The following is a 26753-nucleotide window of genomic DNA, read 5'->3' as shown; positions in this document are numbered from 1 at the left end:
GAGTCTGGATCTGCAAGTCGCCTTTTTATGTTTTGAGATTTGATATACGAGAATTTGTATGTTTGTGAAGGAAATACTTTTTGCATATTGTCTTGCATGTAACTGCGTGTAATAAAATTTGTTTCTCCTTTTATCTTTTTAGTTTTTACAGTAGTTGTAAGCATCTTTCATTACATAAATTATACATGCCTATAACAAAATTAGCATTTCCTCACTGGTTTCGTTCCGTTTCGCAAAGTACCAATTCCCACATAGGTATTGGTACTTTGCGAAACGGAACGAAACGAGAAAATTTTAATTCATTTACATGAAGTATTTCAGAAATATCGGTAGACTCTTCCACGCGTTAGATACTACATATTAACGACTGGTATTCGATAAGACAGATCAGTGAAACAGACTAGAAATATCGGATAATCATTTATGTGTGTTTGTATGTTTAACTTCCAAGCCTTGGTCTGCAAATTACCCTTTTACTTGTGAAAATTACAGAATTTGTTCGTGAAGGGAATACCTTTTGCACATTTCCTTGCATGTAATGAAATTTGGTTCTCCTTCTATTTATTTTTTAATTCTTAATTGTCAGCATCTTGAATTACATAATGCATATATAACCAAATTAACTTTTCCGATCTCGTTTCGTTCCGTTTCGTTTCGCAAAATACCAATACCCATACAGGTATTGGTACTTTGCGAAACGAAACGGAACGAGAAATTTTTGATATATTTACATGAAATATTTCAGGAATTCATATCTATATATCGTTTATTGCTTGCATGTACAATAATGGTTGAGCCTGGATTTGTAAGTCGTTGTTTTTCAAATAATTGGCGACGACTTAACAAAGCTATATTCTGAAATTACTGGTTTCATGCAACACACTGTAACTATGTACATACCTACACATATACCTTCATAAAATACATGGACATGCAATATAGCCGGACATACCGAATAATTATTCATATTTGTATGTATGTATAATTGCCGAGTCTGGATCTGCAAGTCGCCTTTTTATGTTTTGAGATTTGATATATAGAATTTGTATGTTTGTGAAGGAAATACTTTTTGCATATTGTCTTGCATGTAACTGCGTGTAATAAAATTTGTTTCTCCTTTTATCTTTTTAGTTTTTACAGTAGTTGTAAGCATCTTTCATTACATAAATTATACATGCCTATAACAAACTTAGCCTTTCCTCTCTGGTTTCGTTCCGTTTCGCAAAGTACCAATTCCCACACAGGTATTGGTACTTTGCGAAACGGAACGAAACCAGAGATAAAATGTTAATTGGTTAAACATAAATATATAATGTAATTAAAGATGCTGACAACTACAAACTAAAAGAAAATAGGAGAATCAAATTTTATTACACGCAGAACTTACATGCAAGGAAATATGCAAAAAGGATTCCCTTCACAAACATTATTATCATTATTCCTTGAAGAAGGCATGTGGCTGAAACGTTGAAACTATAGTAAATTTTGAAATTGACAGCGTGTTTGGTCTTTATCTACTTCATTACTTCACAAACATACAAATTCTCCTATAATTTCAAAATATAAAAGCAAGAGCTGTCGGAGGACATCAACGCTCGACTATTCAACAGCCTTACCAATTGAATGAATATAAAAGTAAAAAAAGGGGCATAATATTGTAAAAATGGAAAACACAGTTATGAAACCTGCACAGTGCTTATCATCTCATGACAGTGGAAATTTGTGTGAAGTTTCAATCCATTCCCATTAGTGGGTACTGAGATACCAGCTTCATTATAAGAATTTAAGCAAAAACTGCTAAGTCGAAAAAGGGGCATAATTTTAAAAAATGTAAAGTAGAGTTATGGGATCTGCACAGTGCATGTCAGATCATGACAGGTAGTGAATAAGTGTGTAAAGTTTCAATCAATTCCCATTAGTGGATACTGAGATACCAGCTTACATACAAAAACTTAACCAAAAACTGCTATGTGAAAAAGGGGCATAATTTTGAAAAAAATGCAAAGTAGAGTTATGGGACCTGCTTATTGCATGTCAGATGATGACAGTGAACAAGTGTGTGAAGTTTCAATCTATTCCCATTAGTGGGTACTGAGATACCAGTTTACATACCAAACCTTAACCAAAAATTTCTAAGTCGAAAAAGGGGCATACTTTTGTAAAAAAGCAAAATAGAGTTATGAAACCTGTGCAGTGTAAGTCATTTTATCACAGTGAATAAGTGTGTGAAGTTTAAATCCATTCCCACAAGTGGTTACTGAGATACCAGCTTACATAAAAAAAAAAGAACTTAACCAAATCGGAAAGGACGCCGACGCACGGGCGAGTCCAATAGCTCTACTTTTCTTTGAATAGTCAAGCTAAAAAAGCGACGTGCAGATCCAGGCTCGGCAATTATACATACATACAACCATAAATGATTAGCCGATATGTCCGGTGTAATAAAGTATTTCGACCCCCATAGAATAATGACCCCCGGTCATTATTCTATAGAAAAAGTGACCCCCCGGTCATAGTATTATGACCTCCAGATCATAGTACTATGACTCCCCCACGTGAAGTAAACTGAACCTCACGAAGAATATTGACTCCCATAAAAAAAACGACCCCCGGTCATTTGGTCAAATTTAGTGATAACTCATGTATCTAAGGCCTAATTTCTGCATTTTATGCCCCCACTCGGGAGAGAGGGGCATATAGATTTGCCCTTGTCCGTCCGTCCGTCCTTCCGTTTGACCATTAGCCCCAGATACCATCACTTGACACAGAAATCAGAGCATTCCGCAACGGGAAAAGGGATTCTATTTCTAGACGCTGCATCTTGGTGTATACATTTTTTTCAGGAAAATAATTCACAATACGTTCACAAAACACACCAGTGTCAATAATCCCTGCAAACTTCGGTATGAAGTAATTCTTCAGAATAAAACTGCACAAGAAACTGCTAGCATAGAACTTAGTATAAATAGAAGTTGCAATACTTAGCAGTGGCAGTAAAGTACGGTAGCGGCAACAATAGAAAGTAGTAGTAGTAGTAGTAGTAGTAGTAGTAGTAGTAGTAGTAGTAGTGGCAGTGGTAGTGGCAGTTGCAGTAGTAGCAGCAGCAGCAGCAGAGGAATAAGTGACAGCAACAACAGCAGCAGGAGAAGAAAAGGTAGATGTACAAGACGTATTAGTGGAAGCAGGTATAGTAGTATCAGTAGTAGCAGTTGTAATAGTAGTAGTAGAAGTAGTAGTAGTAGTAGTAGTAGAAGAAGTACATGTAGTAATAGCAATAGAAGTAGTGGCACCAGTAGTAGTTGTACAATCAAAATGTTAACTATTGGCAATGGAGGGTATTAGAGTTGTAGATCTAGTAAAAATTGTCCGTTAGGTTTGTTGGGGATCACTTTTTAATAGATATTATCGTCGAAAGTATTTTTAGGAGCCGGTGTTTTACACGGAAAGAGTAACTTTTTTAAATAGAATAATGTCCGGGAATCAATATTGTATGAGAGTTCGAATGTAGTAATTTCGGCAGTGAGTATTTTACATGGAAGGTGTCACTTTTTCTATAGAATAATAACCGGGGTCGTTATTCTATGAGATTCGAAGGGAGTCATCTTTAGGGAGTCAGTATTTTACTCGGAGGGGTCAGTTTTTCTATAGAATAATGACCGTGGGGGTCATTATTCTATAGAGTTTTCAAAGGGAGTCAGTTTTTTATAAGGGGAGTCAATATTTTACAGGAAAGGAGTCACATTTTCTATAGAATAATGACCGGGGGGTCGTTATTCTATGGGGGTCGAAATACTTCATTACACCGGCTCTATTGCATGTCGAAGTATCTTATAAAGGTACATGTATCTATGAAGGTACGTAGGTTTGTGCAGTTATAGTGTGTTTTGGGGTACCAGTAATATCCTGTACGGTTAAAAGCTCGACCATTCTTGTATATGCAAGCATAAACGATTATTAGATATGAATTCCTGAAATATATCATGAAAATATATTAAAATTTCTCATTCCGTAATTATTATTTTTTCTCTCGTTTCGTTCCGTTTCGCAAAGTACCAGTACCTGTGTGGGTATTGGTACTTTGCGAAACGGAACGAAACGAAAAAGAAAATTCTAATTAAAATAATTAAATTTTATTACACACAGTTACATGCAAGGAAATATGCAAAAAATATTCCCAAATTCTCCTATAATCTCAAAACATAAAAGGCGACTTGCAGATCAAGGCTCGTCAATTATACATACATAATACCATAAATGATTATTCGATATGTCCGGCTCTATTGTGTGTAGAGGTATCTTATAAAGGTACATGTATCTATGAAGGTACATAGGTTTGTGCATAGGTATAGTATGTTTTGGGGTACCAGTAATTTCCTGTCCTAACTACCTTCCTTACAAACAAAAGACAAACTCCGTTTGCGATTTGCGAAACGACTATATTGTGACGACATTATTACAAGAGTTAAGAAGTCATTACAAGTATCATTGCGTACAATAACATGTAAAATCTAAGTCACTGTAATAGTGAACCAAACTCATATGCATGAAATAATGACATGTGTACTTATGCATGTAATATTCACTATGCATGTAATATTCACTATGTTACAATAATTTAAGATATCAATGACATCAAATATTTTCATACTTTAACAGTGACAAAATTTCATGTTTATAATGTTAAAATATATATGTCTGATATGCCCATCGACGAGACCTCTAGCTGCACAGGTAAAACCAGAGATAAAACTCTTTGAGTAAAAAACCCTCTGGAACCCTGTACCCGCGGCTGGCTTGGACATCTCTCCGGACAAGAAACGGCGGGATATTCTCGTTTCATGACATTTTGATACATTTATGAATACATATTGTAATAGTGTGCCTACTCTATAAAATAACAGTATTACATGTTACGGTTTCAATTACATTAAGTATTTCCTAAATAAACCTTTGCGTGATATCATAAACTGCACACTGATATAAATTGGATATTTCCGAATACTCGGACAGTTTATACTTCTATACACTACAAAAACAATCTTTATTACAATTTCACATGTATGTTAAAGCTTTCAAAAAAGTAAACTATGATACTTTGAACACTGTACGTAAACATGCAGATAAATAGTCTTAAACACTTAAATAAGTATGATACTTTGAACATTCTATGTAAGCATGCAAATACTCATTATACATAACGCTTATTTGTGCGTTTTACTCCTGTAAAAGAGCATTGAATTTGAAGCCACAATGAGAGTATCGCTAGAACTGATTTAAACATGTATCTAATCCTCTTACGTATCTCACTATACGCTCTAACAAACAATACCAGTCAAACCGGTTTGTAAATCAGTGTCCGTGAGGACAACGGTACTCTGCTACACGATGTGCCGCAGAGTACAAATAGTCCTAACTACCTTCCTTACAAACAAAAGACAAACTCCGTTTGCGATTTGCGAAACGACTATAGAACAAGCAAAGTATAGATTGGGAAATATCTTCAAATTCAATGCTCTTTATGTATGAACAATTGCTAACGCTATTATAAATCGAGCTTTTTTGAAACCGCGAGCGTTTTCTCAATTGAATCCTTAACATAACCATCTTTGGCAATGTCAGACTTCCACCTCCCATGTCTCTTTAGACATCTTTCAGAGATATCAGAACTTTTAGCTGCTTCAGTGATACCACTGGCTCTGAGAGAATGCGTACCAAGATTTCTATTTGGTGCAACTAATTTTAATTTACTTACAATACATTCCTTAGCTCTAGTATAACTAAGAGGCTTGTTAACCTTTACAAGAGATACAACATTTTTCGACCTTAAAGCTGGTTTAAATAAAAATTCGTCAGGCTTATCATTCAAATTTGCGGCGTTCATATATTTCTGTAACAAGACATATGGGCACGCCGAAGTGCTGCCCTTTGAAATAACTATATCTGAACCATTACGATAAATATCAGTTTTGCTCTTCGATACATATATTGTCACGTGATCTTCATTGAAACGCACATCTTTACATTTTAAGTTCAATACCTCACTAATTCGCATAAAACCTGCGTACGTAATCATAATCATAGACAAGTCCCTTAAAATACATATATCATCACTGTCAATGAACATGGAACACAAAGAATGCAGTTCATGAGTAGATACAACGTCCTTTTTACATACTGGTTTGGAGTGTGTACGCTTGGCTGCTTCTAGTAATTGTTTCACAACAGGACTTTCTGTCGGATCCTCCATATCATTAATGTTATGTACCCATTTAATACTGTAAAAAGCTGATGTCACAACGTGATTAGATTTTCCTTCGTCCATTAAACTGGTGAAATAAAGCCCAACCGTGAAGGGATGTGCCGGTTTGGAAACGAGTTTATTTTTGTGGCAGAATTTTTTCAAATTGTGTAAACGAATTGAAATATTTATTTACAGTGTTATCTGCTTTGGATTGTAGTAAGTAACTAGCCATTTTTTCTGCCATATGAGTTGAGTTCTCTATAAATCCGGCTTCATCGGCTTTCCTTTTCAGCGTGGTAACTAAGTCAACACCTAATAAAGAAATAAATACATTAGTACTGCATGATATCTTATTATACCGTATGCTATATATTATGGTACAAATTTGAATGCTACCATATCAAATGGTAAGACACTTTTTCCAAAAATGCCGTTATTGCCATTGCCTGAAATAATGCAATTTTTGCCAATAACTCGAACCTCGTGTATGTATGGTTTGAATCCTCTCTGCTCTTCAAACAACCACGGCCAATACGGCGCACTGACCCACTTTGGTACAGTCAATGTACTAACAGCTTTTTCTTTCAGACATTTTCTTATACATGCTAATGCAAGTCTAGGTGGTGGAACTAACCAGTTCACTTCAAGTTCGGAGCCCCAGGACTGCATTAGAGCATCAACCGCTTCTGTCCCGGGTACCCACCAACGGGAATTAAATCGACTGCATTTGTTATTTAAATGTGACGCAAATCTGTCGATTGTATGAGGACCCCATTTACGATCTAATTCCTTAAATATACTCGGACATATTGACCAGTCATCTGAATCAGAGCATCTGCTTAAATAGTCACTCTCTGTGTTAAGCTCCCGTGGAATCCACTCTGGACAAAGTACAATGCAATTTTGATCACAAAATTTATTCAGATCTACAGCTATTTTATGTATATTGTTTTTATTACTACCGTTTAAAAGCACTGAAGAGACATTTTTGTTGTCTGAGTATACTTTCACATAAGAACCTTTAAGCGCCTCTTCGTGTGAGCGCAGTACTCTACTTACGGCTTCGACCTCACGCCAAGTCGAACTATGGCCCTGTTCCATTTTTGACCATGATCCGATTACTTCTGAATTTGTAAATGTGGACTTACCACTACCAGTTGAAATACCCACTACTTCCGGTTTGGTATTAAATGACTCACGTTGATGTAAATGTTTGTAATCAACCTTTTCCGAGGTTATCATATTAGAAATTGTGTCCACTTCCGGGAACGTGCATCTGTTTGGTACTATACCACTATCCACTTCCGGGGATTCTAATATCGTATTCACTTCCGGGAATACGTGATCGGCATTTACGCCTCCAAATACTCCAGAATTACTTATAATGTCCGCTTCCGGGGACAAGCTATCATCTTTGTATTCAATTTCTGAGAATACGTTACCTGCTTGTGCATCATGCTTACAGTAAACATCTGAATGGTTATCAAAACCTTGACTTTTGCGACGCCCCATGACGTCATCACCTGGTGTATTTTTTGAAGGGCACTGAGAGTTGTTCAATTCTACGTACCCTCCGTAGCCTAATTGACTTGCATCTGCAAACACGTTATACATGCATATTTCTTTCTTATCAATGTTTTTACCATTTTTGTTTAAAGAACGTACGTTTTGTCTCCAGTATTGTAATTCGTCAATTGCGTTTTCTGTGATCATTACTGGAGCATTCCAGCTGGCTCTAGAATTAATACAATTAAATAAATATCTGGTTAAAAGCCGTACTTTGTTACCTATGACACTTTGTACAGAAGTGATCTGTCCTACGACACTTGCGAGATATCTAACAGGTACTAATTTATGTTTTGATATACTGACCTGATATAGAAGAGATTCTATGGAAGACTCTAATCCCCGTATTCTATTTTCAGTAATGAACAATAGATTATGTTCCATATCTAACACATGACCAAGCCACGTTACCTTTTGTTTCGGTACCCATTCGCATTTCTCGTGTGCTAGTAAAAACCCAAAATCAATGAGAGTTTGTTTTGTATAATCACTGGAAGTGATTGCATTCATAAGAGAGTTATGACCGCCTATACCATCATCCAAAAACATAATGATTTTGTGTCCTTTGCATCTCAAATATGAAACAACTATTCTCAACAGTTTTGTGAATATGTGCCCAGCTGTTTTTATTCCGAATGGTAAAGAATTAAACACGTAATATTTTTTGGACCCGTTCTCAGGGAACGAAAACCCTAGATAAGTTCTGTGCTCATCAAAAATGTCAATATGATGATAAGCTCCTTTTAAGTCGTATGTAAATAAAAAGGAGTTCTTTTCGAATAATTTCTCTGCTATTTTTATATCCTGAAATTTAATTTTGAATTGGTGTAAATGGGGATTTATATATCTGCAATCTAAAACTAATCTCTTTTTCCCTTTTTTATTTATAGCTACAGTGAGGGGGTTGACTACCTTTGGTGTTTTTTCTGATTTTGATATTATACCTTTATCTAATAAATCTTGAATTTCTTGCTCTACAAACGAAACATTTTCTCTCGCTGAACGATTATTTTTAAGTATTGTTCCTTCCGGAATTGTTTTAAAGGGTAATTTATATCCTTTATCAATAACATTCAATATGTAATCACTTCCAGTTGCCTCTTTCCATTTATGATACTTTTCTTTCAACCTACCTACAGGAGATAAGGTTTCAGTGGGCTCTTCCGGACCCATAATTTTAGACTGCCCGTCATTTTTCTGATCTAATGTACATAACAAATTTATACTCATCTTGTTATTGGAAGCCTTTGCTGCGCATTCCGGCGCTCCTTTCCAATGTCCGGGCTTGCCACAATCAAAACAAAGCCCGGGACGTCTAGGTTGCGTGGGCGTGGTCGATGCGACTGTCGCCTGTGGAGCCGTGACGGTAGACGTGGTTCTCCTGTATGGCCAAGATCGGCGTGTCGAACGCTTCTTCTCTGCCTTGAACTTTCGATTGGCTCTTGATTCGGCCTGCATCATACGCTTTTCGTCATCCGAGTTGTCGGCAAGAGGATTACATTCGTACTCGTGTACGACTCTCCATCCCAATTCCGAATTGTCAGCCAGTCGTATTAACTTTTGCCGGTGTAAAACCAGGTCTTTTGCTGAAATATATATATATTGTGTCACAAAGATATAATTGTTATATTCAACGCGTGTTACTTTCATAAATTTAACATACTTCCCGTTAAAAAGTCAAACATTTAATTGCTTGATTACCTGCCTGGTAGATATACACCTGTCAATCAAATTTCGTGTAATTTATCGATCGACAGTACGGTTGAACAGTAAAATGTAGGACATATTTATAAAAATTAAATAACTAACCTTCTGCTATTTTCCTACTACATTCGTCCGTTTTTTCGTCAGATAACAATGACTCAGCTTCATCCAAAGCTACGCCTACTTTGCTATTGTACTTGTACTGTTCTTCGTTTGACTTTCTCTTAAATTTTGGAATTCCAGCATTTAATAAATTTGAAAAATTTTGAGCATTATTATCACTTATCTTAGTTATTATTTTCTCCATGTCCGTCAACAAAGACGATCTGTGCTCTCGTAACTTCTGCTCAACGCGTTCATCGATGTTTGCATCCATTTCTTACTGGTGAGAGTATAACGATGTCGCCACAATGAGAGTATCGCTAGAACTGATTTAAACATGTATCTAATCCTCTTACGTATCTCACTATACGCTCTAACAAACAATACCAGTCAAACCGGTTTGTAAATCAGTGTCCGTGAGGACAACGGTACTCTGCTACACGATGTGCCGCAGAGTACAAATAGTATGGTGTTGTTAAGCTGTCACCAATTCCTGCAAAATAATGACTTGCAGATCCAAGCTCGACCATTATTGTACATGCAAGCATAAAGGATTATTAAATATGAATTCCTGAAATATTTCATGAAAATATATTAAAATCTCTCATTCCGTTAAAACTTAATTATTTTAATTATCTTTTTATCTCTTGTTTCGTTCTGTTTCGCAAAGTACCAATACCTGTGTGGGTATTGGTACTTTGCGAAACGGAACGAAACGAAAGAGAAAATTCTAATTAAAATAAATAAGTTTTATTACACGCAGTTACATGCAAGGAAATATGCAAAAAAATATTCCCAAATTCTCCTATAAACTCAAAACATAAAAAGGCGACTTGCTGATCCAGGCTCGTCAATTATACATACATACAACCATAAATGATTATTCGATATGTCCGGCTCTATTGTTTGTAGAGGTATCTTATAAAGGTACATGTATCTATAAAGGTACGTAGGTTTGTGCATAGGTATAGTGTGTTTTTATAGACCAGTAATTTCCTGTATGGTGTTGTTAAGCTGTCGTCAATTCCTGAAAAATAATTACTTGCAGATCCAAGCTCGACCATTATTGTACATGCAAGCATAAACGATTATTAGATATGAATTCCTGAAATATTTCATGAAAATATATTAAAATTTCTCTTTTGGTTAAAATTTAATTAATTTTTAATGGTCTTTTTCTCTCTCGTTCCGTTCCGTTTCGCAAAGTACCAATACCTGTGTGGGTATTGGTACTTTGCGAAACGGAACGAAACGAAAGAGAAAATTATAATTAAAATTATTAAATCTTATTACAGTTACATGCAAGGAAATATGATTTTTTTTTCCAAATTCTGCTTTAATTGATAAATTATACGATGTTTGCTGAAGTATAATTTCAATTTCATGAAATCACACTTAAGCACATAGGTGTCACATGTGAGATGGCTAGGTACTGATGAAGGCTCAGGCTTCAGCGCAAATTGTTGGATGTCACAAAATGTTTGTAGTCGAATTCTAGCATGTTGCTTATTTAATACGGGGTTTGGGATGGGTGGGTATGTGACACCTATGTGCTTAAGTGTGATTTCATGAAATTGAAATCATACTTCATCAAGCATCGTATAATTTATCAATTTCATTTCTTCCCACTTAATCACATAGCGCCACATGTGAGACTTTTAGAGGACATCCAGCTAAAAAATATAATACAATAATGCTGTGACTAAACTACTTTTATTTCTAAATACAAAGTGTTGACTATGATTACTACATGAATATATTTCATGAAGTATTATTATGACGGTAACTGCTTATAATATGAAACAGATCTTAAAATTCGCTGTTCACAGACATAAAATAAATTGCTTGAACCTTTAAATATGACACATTAGTCCTTATGGCCTCATTTCATTTAATATTACGGACTTAATAATATAAGAACTTCTTTATTCAGTACAGCGTCTGTAAAAGACATATCATTTGTGATAGGCTTTTTATAATACTTCCTAAATGTTAATTATTTTGACCATTCTGCTGTTCTCATTATAGTACCTATGGGAACATTTATTCGTGAAGCATGAGATCTGCAGATCTCATGCAGTGAGATTTAAACAGATTAGTGTCAATTCCTGCACTATCTAGTATCTGATCCATCTTGCGATCGTACCTTTTGACAACGCTTTAAACGGTTTACTATACTGACAAACAACGATATGAATTCCTGAAATATTTCATGTAAATAAATTAAAATTCTCTCGTTTCGTTCCGTTTCGCAAAGTACCAATACCTGTGTGGGTATTGGTACTTTGCGAAACGGAACGAAACGAGAGAGGAAAGGCCAATTTGGTTATATATATGTATATGTGTTATTAAAGATGCTGATAACTATATATATATATTATACAAATTAAAAAAAATAGTTAAAAGGAGAATCAAATTTTATAACACGCAGTTATATGCAAGGAAATATGCAAAAAGTATTCCCTTCACAAACATACAACTTCTCCTATCATCTCTAAACATAAAAAGGAGACTTGCAGATTCAGGCTCGGCAATTATACATACATACAACTATAAATGATTATTTGATATGTGCGGCTGTATTGCAGGTAGAGGTATCTTATGAGGATAGGCCTACATGTATCTATGAAGGTACATAGGTATGTACATAGATATAGTGTGCTGTATGGTACAAGTAATTTCCGGATATGGTTTTGGTTAGCTGTCGCCAATTACTTGAAAAACAATGACTTGCAGATCTAGACTCGACCATTATTGTACATGCAAGCATAAACGATTATTAGATCTGTATTCCTGAAATATTTCATGTAAATATATTAAAATTTTCTCGTTTCGTTCCGTTTCGCAAAGTACCAATACCTGTGTGGGTATTGGTACTTTGCGAAACGGAACGAAACGAGATAGAAAAAGCTAATTTGGTTATATATGCATCATTTAATTCAAGATTCTGACAAGTAAGAACTTAAGAATAAATAGAAGGAGCATCAAATTTTGTTACATGCAAGGATGCAAGGAGATGCAAGGAAATGTGCGAAAAGTATTCCCTTCAGGAACATACAAATTCTCCTGTAATCTTCACAGTGTGTAAAAAGATAACCTGCAGATCCAAGCTCGACGGTTACACTATAAACTTAATATACACATAAATGATTATCCGATATTCCTGAATATCTCATGTAAACAAATTAAAATTTTCTCGTTTCGTTCCGTTTCGCAAAGTACCAATACCCGCACAGGTATTGGTACTTTGCGAAACGGAACGAAACGAGATAGAAAAAGCTAATTTTGTTAGATACGATTATGTAATTCAAGATGATGACAACTAAGAATTAAAAATAAATAGTTAGAAGGAGAATCAAATTTCATTACACGCAGTAGATGCAAGGAAATATGCGAAAAGTATTCCCTTCACGAACATACAAATTCTCCTGTAATCTTCACACATAAAAAGATGCTGACAACTAAGAACTAAAAAATAAAGGATGCAAGGAAATATACGAAAAGTATTCCCTTCACGAACATACAAGTCTGTAATTTCCACACATAAAAAGATAACTTGCAGATAACTTGCAGATCCAAGCTCGACAGTTATACAAACTTACACACGTAAATGATTATCCGATATTGCTGAAATATATCATGTAAATAAATAAAAAAATGTCTTGTTTCGTTCCGTTTCGCAAAGTACCAATACCTGTGTGGGTATTGGTACTTCGCGAAACGGAACGAAACGAGATAGAAAAAGCTAATTTGGTTAGATACGATTATGTAATTCAAGATGCTGACAACTTAGAATTAAAAAATAAATAGAAGGAGAATCAAATTTCATTACACGCTGTTACATGCAAGGAAATATACGAAAAGTATTCCTTTCAGGAACATGGAAATTCTCCTGTAATCTTCACACATAAAAAAATAACTTGCAGATCCAAGTTCGACAGTTATACAAACATACAAATGTAAATAAATTATCCAATATTCCTGAAATATTTCGTGTAAATAAATTTCTCTCGTTTCGTTCCGTTTCGCAAAGTACCAATACCTGTGTGGGTATTGGTACTTTGCGAAACGGAACGAAACGAGAGAGGAAAGGCTAATTTGGTTATATATATGTATTATGTTATTAAAGATGCTGACAACTACAAATTAAAAAAAAAAATAGTTAGAAGGAGAATCAGATTTTATAACACGCAGTTACATGTAAAACGTATTCCCTTCACAAACATACAAATTCTCCTATCATCTCTAAACATAAAAAGGCGACTTGCAGATCCAGGCTCGGCAATTATACATACAAACAACCATAAATGATTATTTGATATGTCCGGCTCTATTGCATGTCAAGTATCTTTTAATGGTACATGTATCTATGAAGGTACGTAGGTATGCACTTAGTTATAGTGCGTTGCATGGTACCAGTGATTTCCGGATATGGCTTTGTTAAGCTGTCGCCAATTACTTGAAAAATAATGACTTGCAGATCCAGGCTCGACCATTATTGTTCATGTAAACATAAACGATTACTAGTATTAGATATGAATTCCTGAGATATTTCATGTAAACAAATTAAACTTTTCTTGTTTCGTTCCGTTTCGCAAAGTACCAATACCTGTGTGGGTATTGGTACTTTGCGAAACGGAACGAAACGAGAGAGGAAATGCTAATTTGGTTATATATATGTATTATGTAATTAAAGATGCTGACAACTACAAATCAAAGAAAAAGTTTGAAGGAGAATCAGATTTTATAACACGCAGTTACGTGCAAGGAAATATGCAAAAAGTATTTCCTTTACAAACATACAAACTGTCCTATTATCTCTAAACATAAAAAAGCGACTTAATTTTGCAGATCCAGGCTCGGCAATTATACATGCATACAACCATAAGTGAGTATTTCATATGTCCGGCTCTATTGCATGTCAATGTATCTTTTAATGGTACATGTATCTATGAAGGTACATAGGTTATGTACATAGTTATAGTTGGTTGCATGGTACCAGTGATTTCCGGATATGGCTTTGTTAAGCAGTCGCCAATTACTTGAAAATAATGACTTGCAGATCCAGGCTTGACCATTATTGTACACGCAAACATAAACGATTATTAGACATGAATTCCTGAAATATTTCATGTAAATAAATAAAAATTTTCTCGTTTCGTTCCGTTTCGCAAAGTACCAATACCTGTGCGGGTATTGGTACTTTGCGAAACGGAACGAAACAAGACAAAATCTATTTCATTTCTTTATGTTTTGCGTATCATGAGTTTCATCGGACATTATACATCATTCGACAGTTTATGTTTACAAGACTTTATATATATCCGGTACATCATATAGGGTTGCTCTAGATCAAATACTATTGCGCTTGTTAACAGATGTATGCATTTATAATCATTCAGTGTTATGCTTTTAACTACTATGAATGTATATCAAAGAAAAGATAGGGTTTTATTCCTTTTCACCGATATATCTAACCCCTTTTAATGTTTGTTTCGTTCCGTTTCGCAAAATACCAATACCTGTGTGGGTAATGGTACTTTGCGTAACGGAACGAAACAAGACAAAACATGTTTCATACTTGATGTTTTGCATATCATTAGTTTCATCGGACATTATACATCATTCAACAACTGATGTTTATACAGGGTTCATGTAATTTACTATAATATTTTGATTTTTAAAATTTAAATTTGATTTTTTATTTCCCCCCATATGGTGCCCTTCGTTCCGTTTCGTTTCGTTTCGTTCCGTTTCGCAAAGTACCAATAGCCGTTGTGGGAAACGTGCGCTTTTCTCAAAAGCAGCTCTAGTTTCATACCTAAATTTCAAAAACTTCCAGAGGAGAACCTTTCCCCCTCCCCAAATAGGAAGGAGGTATTATACCAAACAGGAAGGAGTCATCCCCTCCTGTACTTCAAAAATTTAGACCCAGAAATGCACAAGAGGCAACCATTTCATACCTAAATTACAGAAATTTCCAGGGGAGAGTCCCCTAGGCTAACTTCTTGTACCTCAAAATTCAGACCCAAAAATGCACAAGAAGCAAGTATTTCATAACTATGTTTAAAATATTTCTAGGGGAAACCCTCTGAACCCCTTCTCTACCTTTACATTTAAACCCAATTGCACCTGAGGCCACCATTTCATACCTATATTAAAAAAGAAAATCCAGGGAGAGATCCACCTGACCCCCTTAACAGGAGGGAGGTGTCCTATCATGTACCTCAAAGTTGTGACCCAAAAAGGCACTAGAGGCTTCCATTTTATACCTATATACCAGAGGGAGACTCCCCTGACCAACCTAACAGGAGGTGAGGACCCTCTCAATACCTGAAAATTTAGACAAAAAATATGCATCAGAGGCTGCCATTTCATACATATATTACAAAATTTTCCAGGAACAGACCATACCGACATTCAAATTTTACATCAGGGGTATGGCATCATTTTTGATGTTAGTTTCATGTGACTGTGTTGTTGTGTTTATCATGTTCTTTAATTATAACATTTTCAGTTTTACTCAAGCTAAAGAGCAAATTTATACCATTGATAATTGTTTAAGTGTAGATTTTTATGTAATAAAAAGACTTTTAGACTTGTATCAAGAAGCATGCACATGTTCTTTTGCAGAATAGTATTGTGCTCCTGTTGCATGCATTATTTGTGCTGCAGAACCTGTGCATATTTCTTGATGAAAATCTAATAACTAAACACAGACATATTCAAATACCTTGGACCTTAAAGGCTCATAATGCCTATATTCTATAAAATATGCAAATATCTTGTACTTTAAAGACACTCAATGTCTACATACTGTAAAATATTCAAGTACCTTGGACCAGTCAAGCACTTATTGTCCATTTACTGTAAAATACTGAAATAACTCTGACCATAAAAGCTCTCAGAGCCTATATTCAGTAAAATATGTAAATATTTTGGACCAGTCAAGCTTCTATTGTCCATTTACTGTAAAATAGTGAAATTAGTTTGACCATAAAGGCTCCCAGTGCCTATATTCAGTAAAATATTCAAGTACCTTTGACCAGTCAAGCTCTTATGATGTCCATTTATTGTAAAATACTGAAAAAACATTGAATACTAAAACTCTCAGTGCCTACATTCAGTAAAATATGCAAATATCTTGGACTAAGTCAAGCTCTTATTGTTTTTTTACTGTAAAATACTTTTAAATAATTTAAAATGTGTTTTTGTAATAGTACATTTCTGTTTCTACATATTATATGATTTTTTTTGACATCTTTGCAAGTAAAACAAGTCAATGAAAGTACAGAAAAAGATAAATGGATATGCTTAAAAATACTGAATTAATAGTCTTTTGAATAAACATCTCTGTTATGAATTATCTCCAATAAATTATTTGTTATCATTTAGTTACGACCTTGTTGCACTAAGTTTTTGACAAAATTTCCACATATTTCAGCGCAACATGGTCGTAACTGGAAAACTTCCAAATAACTCCTCAGTGAACATTTTTTTGACATTTTTTCCCATAGTAATGTAGTTATTATTGTTATTTCATAAAAATAATATAGATTGTATTGTTTTTCATTACATCATTTGAATACAAAAATATTTTTTGCTTCTCCTGTAAAGTTTTCAAAAAATGAGTTACGACCGTGTTGCACTGACCCATCGATTTGTGACCTACTAGACCTACAAACCTGGTCTGCACTCACCTCGCATAAGGTCAATACCTTGAATATTTATAAAATTATGCTCTGGACACAAAATAACAGGGGCAAATTTGATCTTTAAGCTCCATTGGCAACTTTGACCCACTGACCTGGTTCAGGCACTCTGCATATCACATTAGATGTCTGTTTTTCCAACATTTTAAATTTTCAAAACAACTTTGTTAGTTTTTAATTAATCCTCAAAAAAAGGGAGAAAAGTGTTTCCCATTGTAAATTCCAGTCATTTGGACGGTCACCAAAAAGTTTTAAAATTCCAGTTTAACTTCGACTTTACTTGTTAATGGATTGTTCTAAAACTTCCAAGATATCATAGTCAGTATTAAGCAATATTTTCATATAAAATCCATGGGCAGAATTTTACACTAGGAAAATACATTTCCAGCCATAAGAATGACATTATTAAATATACATTGCATTTCTAAAATAAAAAAAAAAGTTCTTTCTACCACCACTGGAGAGCTTACAACTGATACATTATTAAATCTGAATGTGGCAAAGTAAAGCCCAAAATTCTTAAAGCTGGCAGATTTAAATTAAAATTATCCAGAATTAGATCTTAATTAATAATGACACCATTTCTATTAGCCCACCATCATCAGATGGGCTATTCAAATCACTCTGCATCCGTCGTCCGTCCGTTAACAATTTCTCGTTATCGCATCTTCTCAAACTACTGGGGGGATTTTGACCAAACTTAGAATGATGTATTAGTACCCTATTTGAGTCCCCCTGAAAATCAGACTGGTTCAACCATTTTTGAGTGAGTTATGGCCCTTTGTTTATTTTTATAATTTACATAGATTTATATAGGGAAAAACTTTGAAAATCTTCTTGTCCAAAACCACAGGGCCTAGGGCTTTGATATTTTGTATGTGACATCATCTAGTGGTCCTCTACTAAGATTTTTCAAAATATTCCCCTAGGGTCAGATATGGCCCTGCCCTGGGGGTCACATGCTTTACATAGACTTATATAGGGAAAAACTTTAAAAATCTTGTCCAAACCACAAAGCCTAGGGCTTTGATATTTGTAATGTAGCATCATCCAGTGGTTCTCTACAAAGTTTGTTCAAATTATCCCCCTAGGGTCAAATATGGCCCCGCCCTGGGGGTCACATGGTTCATATAGACTTATATAGTGAAAAACTTTTAAAATATTCTTGTCCATAACCTACAACATTCAAATTTGGACCACATGTATAGTTTTGAGTGGCAAGATGAACCTTGACATAAGCTGACCTTGATCTTGACCTAGTGACCTACTTTCACATTTCTGTAGCTACAGCCTTCAAATTTGGACCACATGCATAGATTTGTGTACCGAAATAAACTTTGACCTTGAGATTGACCTAGTGACCTACTTTCACATTTCTCAAGCTACAGGCTTCAAATTTGGACCACATGCATAGTTTTGTGTTCTGAATTGAAATTTGACCTTGATTTTTACCTAGTACTTACTTTCACATTTCTCAAGCTACAGCCTTCAAATTCGAAGCACATGCATAGTTTTGTGTACCGAAATGAACTTTGACCTTGAAATTGATCTAGTGACCTACTTTCACATTTCTCAAGCTACAGCTTTCAAATTTGGACCACATGCACAGTTTTGTGTACCGAAATGAACTTTGACCTTGATTTTGACCTTGAGCTAGTCTTGAAATTTTGAACATTCAAAAATGGCTCAATGGTGGGCGCCAAGATCACTCTGTGATCTCTTGTTATTCAATATACACAATTCATTTTTGACTTTAGCCCAGTTCCATAAAATGGGATTTAATATTTGAACAACATTTCCCTTAGTATGGTCATTTAAAAGATACTCTTTATGAAATGTCCTTATTGTCTACCACTATTCATGGCAAAGAACACCTCTTTCAATTGTTATTTTTACCTTGCCTCAGATTTTAAGCTTAATCTGGCAAGATAACATTAATGATATTTATACAAATGCGACTCGGACCAAACAAAATGTTTCCATTTGCAACATTTTTAGACTCGCAGTTAACGGAAAAATATGTAAGTTGCACTGATCAATTGGAAGTAGTGTACTTAATCGGAGTTTGAATCCCCCATGGGCTACACCGAGACATCCTCATTAGGGGAGAGGGTTTGAGGGTGTAGGAGCGTATCAGTCAGTACACCATTTTTATGCTCCCCAAAGGGCGAGCATAGTTCCCGCTTTGTCCGTCCTTCTGTTTGTCTGTCACACTTGTCCCGAGTATAACTTGAAAAGTATTTATGGTATTTGATTGAAACTTCCCAAATTTATAGAGGCCATTGAGACGAAGTGCAGTGTCAAAGAATCATAACTCTAACTTACCTACTTTTTGAATTATCTCCCTTTATCAAATAAGGCTTGTCCGGAGCATAACTTGAAAAGTATTTATAACAAAATTCACTGAAACTTCACAAAATGAGAGAGGCCATTAACAGGAAGTGCAATGTCAAAGAACCATAACTCTACTTTACATAGTTTTTGAATTCTCTCCCTTTATTATACAAAATAAGGCTTGTCTGGAGCACAACTTGAAAAGTATTGATGGCATTTGATTGAAATTTCAAATAATCATAGAGGCCATTGAGACAAAGTGCAGTGTCAAAGAATCATAACTCTACCTTACCTAGTTTTTGAATTATCTCCCTTTATTATATAAAATAAGGCTTGTCCGGAGCATTACTTGAAAAGTATTAATGGCATTTCATTTGATGGAGGCCATTGACTGGAAGTGCAGTGTCAAAGAACCATAACTCTACTTTACCTAGTTTTCGAATTATCTCCCTTTATTGTAAAAAATAAGGCTTGTCCGGAGCGTTATTTGAATAGTATTAACGGCATTTCATTGAAACTTCAGAAAATGATAGAGGCCATAAACTCTACCTTACATAGTTTTTGCATTATCTTCCTTTATTCAATTTTCTTCTTTTTATAATCTCCATTTTTTGGGGTTTCTAATACGTTATTCCCCATATCGGGACAAGCACAGTCATGCATCGGGCAGCATCATTCGGTTTGACGGATTCCTTATTTCCACTCAGTTAATGGAGAATGCTGTGGCCTATGGTCGGCAAACTTTAAAGAACAATTGCCTGTGCCTCGTGCTGAAAAATGTTTTAATCAATACATGGGGAACACAACAGGCATTAGCCACAAAACATCACAGGATGATTGCCAGTGGTTATGGATGGTCATAACTGTTTCAGGGTCATAAGGCAACAGTGGTCTCCAGGCCAATCCAATGGAGAATGCTTGAACCTAGATCAGTCAAACTTCAAAAGTAGATGACACATTTTGTTTTCATGGGCCATAGGTCAAAGTCACAACATACTATTTTAGGTACAGAAATCGCCTCTGAATACAGTGTGACCTAAACCTCGGAGACCTGGAGTCTTAGATTTGAGCAGTGCACAATAATGTCTCATTCTGAGGCAAATATTTGACAGGCTCTAACATGACATTTGATCCTAAAGTGTAAATCTATCTTTAGGACTTCCCCTTGCCTGTGATACTCAGCCTTATTATCGCAAGTATTTATGTCCAACAAAAACAGTAACTGTTACTGCTCTTTTCATGTCAAAAGTTAAACTCTTGACATGACCTTTTACACATCCATTGACCTTTCAGATAGACCTATGTTTTGCTTTCTTCACAAAACCTTTATCCTCGAAGTAAACATTTCTGGCAGTAACTAAAACACATGCTATAAAAACCATTTGGACAACTGACAAGCTCTGAATCTGTAAAAAGGGCTTTATAAAAATCCTTCAAAGGGATAAAGAGACAGACCAGGAACAAAATACTACTAATTTTTTGCCTTTGATCTCTTAATACAACCTTGACCTTAAACTGACTTGACTGAATGTTGTGTTCTGCTGTTTATCTTTCAATGCAAGAATGATGCATATCATACCAGTTTAAACAGATTATCATTAACATTTTTCTTACTAAACATTTTTGTTTGTTTTGGGTTTAACACCGTTTTTCAACAGTATTTCTGTCATGTATCGGCTGGCAGTAAACCTAACCAGTGTTTCTGAATTCTGTACCAGTACAAACCTGTTCTCCGCAAGTAACTGCCAACTTCCCTACATGAATCAGAGGTGGAGGACAAATGATTTCAGACACAATCATGTCTTTTATCAAATCGTCATGGAGAACATAAGCCTCGCCCAGGGCTTGACCCCGCAAGCTATTAAGCTAAACAGGCGGGCAGTTTTTCATAGTTACATGGATTGTACAGTTAAATAACTCAATGGGGAAATTATGTTCCAACAGTTTGTTGTGAAAGGTACAAAATATTTATACACTTAACAAATAAATTCTGCAAATAGGTATGCGGCATTCATAGATAAATATTCTGAAACGTCTCCTGAAAATATTTTCTTACCAGCTAGGTATAATTTCAAGGTAAGAAAATAAAAACACAACATTTATATTACATTTGGCATTTTTAATGCAATTTTGTACATACAAAAATATCAAAAAGAAAAAACATCTTTAGATATATATACTGACATATATACACATAAATCACTGTGGGAAATCACATGATCAAAATAATCTCTACACCAAAGTTATATTTTAAAGAACATGAATAAATTTCCTACCATGATAAGATATGAAATTTAAACATAGCCTAACATATGGCTAATGAAAATTGTTAAATTATTATATAGTTGACAATACTGTTAGATATCCTGTAATTACAAACACTAAAGAAAATAAGAAGTCTTAAGTTTCTTGAAGTGTTCCAGATAATCAGAAGGTGATTGTGATTGAAATCTATCTAGTCTTAGGATACATCTATGTTGCCATATGATAGGTTAAATTTTAGATTTACAGCAAAAGTTGCTTCAATATTATACCATATTTTTTATAAATTTACTTTGGTTTAGAGATTAATCTGATCATGTGATTGCCCACAGTGTAGATCTATTGTAAAATTCTATATAAATTGAAAAGAAATAAAAACAGAAAGCTGACAGAAATAGAACAAGAGGACCATGATGGTCCTGAATCGCTCACCTCTTCCCACATGACCCAGTTTTGAGTATGACGTCGTTTTTTCTATTATCTGACATAGTGACCTAGTTTTTGAGCTCATGTGACCCAGTTTTGAACTTGACCTAGATATTATAAAGATAAAAATTCTGACCATTTTCATGAAGATCCATTGAAAAATATGGTCTCTAGAGAGGTCACCAGGTTTTTCTATTATTTGACCTATGGACCTAGTTTTCGAAGGTACGTGACCCTGTTTTGAATTTTATCTAGATATCATCAAGGTGAACATTCTCACTAATTTTCATGAAGATCTTATGAAAAATATGGCCTCTAGAGAGGTCACAAAGTTTTTCTATTTTTATACCTACTGACCTAGTTTTTGACCGCATGTGACCCAGTTTCGAAACTGACCTAGATATTATCAAGATGAACATTCAGATCAATTTTCATGAAGATCCATTGAAAAATATGGCCTCTAGAGATGTCAAAAGATTTTAATTATTTTAGACCTACTGACCTAGTTTTTGACCGCAGTTGACCCAGTTTCAAACATGACCTAGATATCATCACAATGAACATTCAGACCAACTTTCATACAGATCCCATGAAAAGTATGGCCTCTAGAGAGGTCACAAGGTTTTTTTTTATTATTTGACCTACTGACCTAGTTTTTTATGGAATGTGACCCAGTTTCAAACTTGACCTAGATTTCATCAAGGTGAACATCCTGACCAATTTTCATGAAGATCCATTCAAGGGTATGCCCTCTAGAGAGGTCACAAGGTTTTTCTATTTTAAGACCTACTGACCTAGTTTTTGATCGCAGTTGACCCAGTTTCAAACTTGACCTATATATCATCAAGAAAAACATTCAGACCAACTTTCATACAGATCCCATGAAAAATATGGCCTATAGAGAGGTCACAACGTTTTTTCATTATTTGACCTACTGACCTACATTTTGTAGGCACGTGACCCACTTTCAAACTTGACCTAGATACCATCAAGATGAACATTCAGACTAACTTTCATACAGATCCCATGAAAAATATGGCCTCTAGAGAGGTCACAAGGTTTTTCTATTATTTGACCTACTGACCTAGTTTTTGATGGCATGTGACCCACTTTCGAACCTGACCTAGATATCATCAAGGTGAACATTCTGACCAATTTTCATGAAGATCTCATGAAATATATGGCCTCTAGAGAGGTCACAAGGTTTTTCTATTTTTAGACCTACTGACCTAGTTTTTGACCGCACGTGACCCAGTTTCGAATTTGACCTAGATATCATCAAGATGAACATTCAGACCAACTTTCATACAGATCCCATGAAAAATATGGCCTTTAGAGAGGTCACAAGGTTTTTCTATTATTTGACCTACTGACCTAGTTTTTGATGGCACGTGACCCACTTTCGAACTTGACCTAGATCTTATCAAGGTGAACCTTCTGACCAACTTTCATGAAGATCTTATGAAATATATGGCCTCTAGAGAGGTCACAAGTTTTTTCTATTTTTAGACCTACTGACCTAGTTTTTGATGGCACGTGACCTAGTTTCGAACTTGACCTAGATATCATCAAGGTGAACATTCTGACCAATTTTCATGAAGATCTTGTGAAATATATGGCCTCTAGAGAGGTCACAAGGTTTTTCTATTTTTAGACCTACTGACCTAGTTTTTGACGGCACGTGACCCAGTTTCGAACCTGACCTAGATATCATCAAGATGAACATTCTGACCCATTTTCATAAAGATCCCATGAAAAATGTGACCTCTAGAGTGGTCACAAGCAAAAGTTTACGGACGGACGCACGCACGGACGCACGCACGGACGACGGACGACGGACACCGCACGATCACAAAAGCTCACCTTGTCACTTTGTGACAGGTGAGCTAAAAAACCATTTGTTCTTTAACTCATATCAAGCATACCATTCTTTATTCTTTCAAGATCTCGGTAAAAATATTTTTAAAAACATTCATGCATTATTTAACTGAAGACATTTCAAATTGATATGTTTAACTTTCATAACAAGAGGACCATGATGGTCCTGAATCGCTCACCTCTTCCCACGTGACCCAGTTTTGAGTATGACGTCGTTTTTTCTATTATTTGACATAGTGACCTAGTTTTTGAGCTCATGTGAACCAGTTTTGAACTTGACCTAGATATTATCAAGATAAAAATTCTGACCAATTTTCATGAAGATCCATTGAAAAATATGGTCTCTAGAGAGGTCACAAGGTTTTTCTATTATTTGACCTATTGACCTAGTTTTCGAAGATACGTGACCCTGTTTTGAATTTTACCTAGATATCATGAAGATGAACATTCTCACTAATTTTCATGAAGATCTCTTGAAAAATATGGCCTCTAGAGAGGTCACAAGGTTTTTCTATTTTTATACCTACTGGCCTAGTTTTTGACCGCACGTGACCCAGTTTCGAAACTGACCTAGATATCATCAAGGTGAACATTCAGATCAATTTTCATGAAGATCCATTGAAAAATATGGCCTCTAGAGAGGTCAAAAGATTTTAATAATTTTAGACCTACAGACCTAGTTTTTGACCACAGTTGACCCAGTTTCAAACTTGACCTAGATATCATCAAGATGAACACTCAGACCAACTTTCATACAGATCCCATAAAAAGTATGGCCTCTAGAGAGGTCACAAGGTTTTTTTATTATTTGACCTACTGACCTAGTTTTTTAGGGCATGTGACCCAGTTTCAAACTTGACCTAGATATCATCAAGGTGAACATTCTGACCAATTTTTATGGAGATTCATTCACAAGTATGGCCTCTAGAGAGGTCACAAGGTTTTTCTATTTTTAAACCTACTGACCTAGTTTTTGACCGCACATGACCCTGTTTCGAATTTGACCTAGATATCATCAAGCTGAACATACAGACCAATTTTCATACAGATCCCATGAAAAATATGGCCTTTAGAGAGGTCACAAGGTTTTTCTATTATTTGACCTACTGACCTAGTTTTTGATGGCACGTGACCCACTTTCAAACTTGACCTAGATATCATCAAGATGAATATTCAGACCAACTTTCATACAGATCCTATGAAAGATATGGCCTCTAGAGAGGTCACAAGGTTTTTCTATTATTTGACCTACTGACCTAGTTTTTGAAGGCACGTGACCCACTTTTGAACTTGACCTAGATATCATCAAGGTGAACATTCTGACCAATTTTCATGAAGATCTCATGAAAAATATGGCCTCTAGAGAGGTCACAAGGTTTTTCTATTTTTAGACCTACTGACCTAGTTTTTGACCGCACGTGACCCAGTTTCGAACTTGACCTAGATATCATCAAGATGAAACATTCAGACCAACTTTCATACAGATCCCATGAAAAATATGGCCTTTAGAGAGGTCACAAGGTTTTTCTATTATTTGACCTACTGACCTAGTTTTTGATGGAACGTGACCCAGTTTCGAACCTGACCTTGATATCATCAAGGTGAACATTCTGACCAATTTTCATGAAGATCTTGTGAAATATATGGCCTCTAGAGAGGTCACAAGGATTTTCAATTTTTAGACCTACTGACCTAGTTTTTGATGGCACGTGACCCAGTTTCGAACTTGACCTAGATTTCATCAAGATGAACATTCTGACCAACTTTCATAAAGATCCCATGAAAACTGTGACCTCTAGAGTGGTCACAAGCAAAAGTTTACGGACTGACGGACGCACGCACGGACGGCGGACACCACGCGATCACAAAAGCTCACCTTGTCACTTTGTGACAGGTGAGCTAAAAAGCAGTAAGTCTAACAAACTGTGATAAGTTTCTTATATTTTGCTAATAAGATCATCACTTTGTGGAGCATAATACACATAAAGCAATGTGCCTTTCTAGTTTGAGAATCATAGGTCAAAGCAATCTGAACAGATGAATGGAGGATCATCACATAAAATAAGTCCATCTGATCACTTTGCACGACAGTGACCCTAAAAATCCATTGGGTCCATGGTAAATGTTTTGTTTTAAATAACAGTCACTTTAATGTTATACTTAGACCAACTGGTCTCATACCAGTTGGGTCATTTACTGTCTATAAGCAATGTGCCTACCATGTTTAAGGGACGTAGGTCACATTGTCCTTAAAATATTGAGCTGAAAATGTTTTTATACTAAGTGACCTTAATCATTGATTCATTTACCTCAAAATCAATATGGTTCTTCTACCTCCCACTGGCAATTAGCCTGCAAGGCTTGAGGATCCCAATTAAGTAAAATCACTCGCAAAATATTTATTAAGTTTCTATTCTATTTTGAGTGACTGCTTTTGCTGCACTACAAATTGAAATCAAACAGAAAAAAAGCTTTAAAATGTGTTATATCTGTCTTAAATAATGTAGTTTGTGCATTAATAACATGTG

The 26753-nt window shown here is 35.3% G+C and overlaps 2 protein-coding genes across 2 annotated transcripts; both read right to left on the bottom strand.

The window, feature by feature from the left end:
- Positions 1-4415: 4415 nt before the first annotated feature.
- LOC123555021 (uncharacterized) lies at positions 4416-10072 on the bottom strand. The gene is made up of 2 exons (XM_045345540.2): positions 9617-10072; positions 4416-9393 (listed from the first exon to the last, which is right to left on the bottom strand). Exons 1-2 carry the CDS (start codon positions 9885-9887, stop codon positions 6614-6616), a joined length of 3051 nt encoding a protein of 1016 aa, XP_045201475.2. The 5' UTR covers positions 9888-10072; the 3' UTR covers positions 4416-6613.
- LOC128552189 (uncharacterized) lies at positions 5543-6247 on the bottom strand. The gene has a single exon (XM_053533213.1). The coding sequence runs from the start codon at positions 6245-6247 to the stop codon at positions 5543-5545; it is 705 nt and encodes a 234-aa protein (XP_053389188.1).
- Positions 10073-26753: the final 16681 nt, after the last annotated feature.

Source organism: Mercenaria mercenaria, unplaced genomic scaffold (genome assembly GCF_021730395.1).
Source record: "Mercenaria mercenaria strain notata unplaced genomic scaffold, MADL_Memer_1 contig_2126, whole genome shotgun sequence".
NCBI classification, from domain to species: domain Eukaryota; kingdom Metazoa; phylum Mollusca; class Bivalvia; order Venerida; family Veneridae; genus Mercenaria; species Mercenaria mercenaria.
This window is presented reverse-complemented; position numbering and strand designations above follow the sequence as displayed.

What these genes read in the sequence shown, in the direction of transcription:
- LOC128552189 (XM_053533213.1), bottom strand. Translation starts at nt 6,247, where the DNA reads ATGGAGGATCCGACAGAAAGTCCTGTTGTGAAACAATTACTAGAAGCA.
- LOC123555021 (XM_045345540.2), bottom strand. Translation starts at nt 9,887, where the DNA reads ATGGATGCAAACATCGATGAACGCGTTGAGCAGAAGTTACGAGAGCAC. An exon ending in TAGTAGGAAAATAGCAGAAG is followed by an intron (nt 9,394 to 9,616) that starts GTTAGTTATTTA and finishes TATATATTTCAG; the next exon opens with CAAAAGACCTGGTTTTACAC.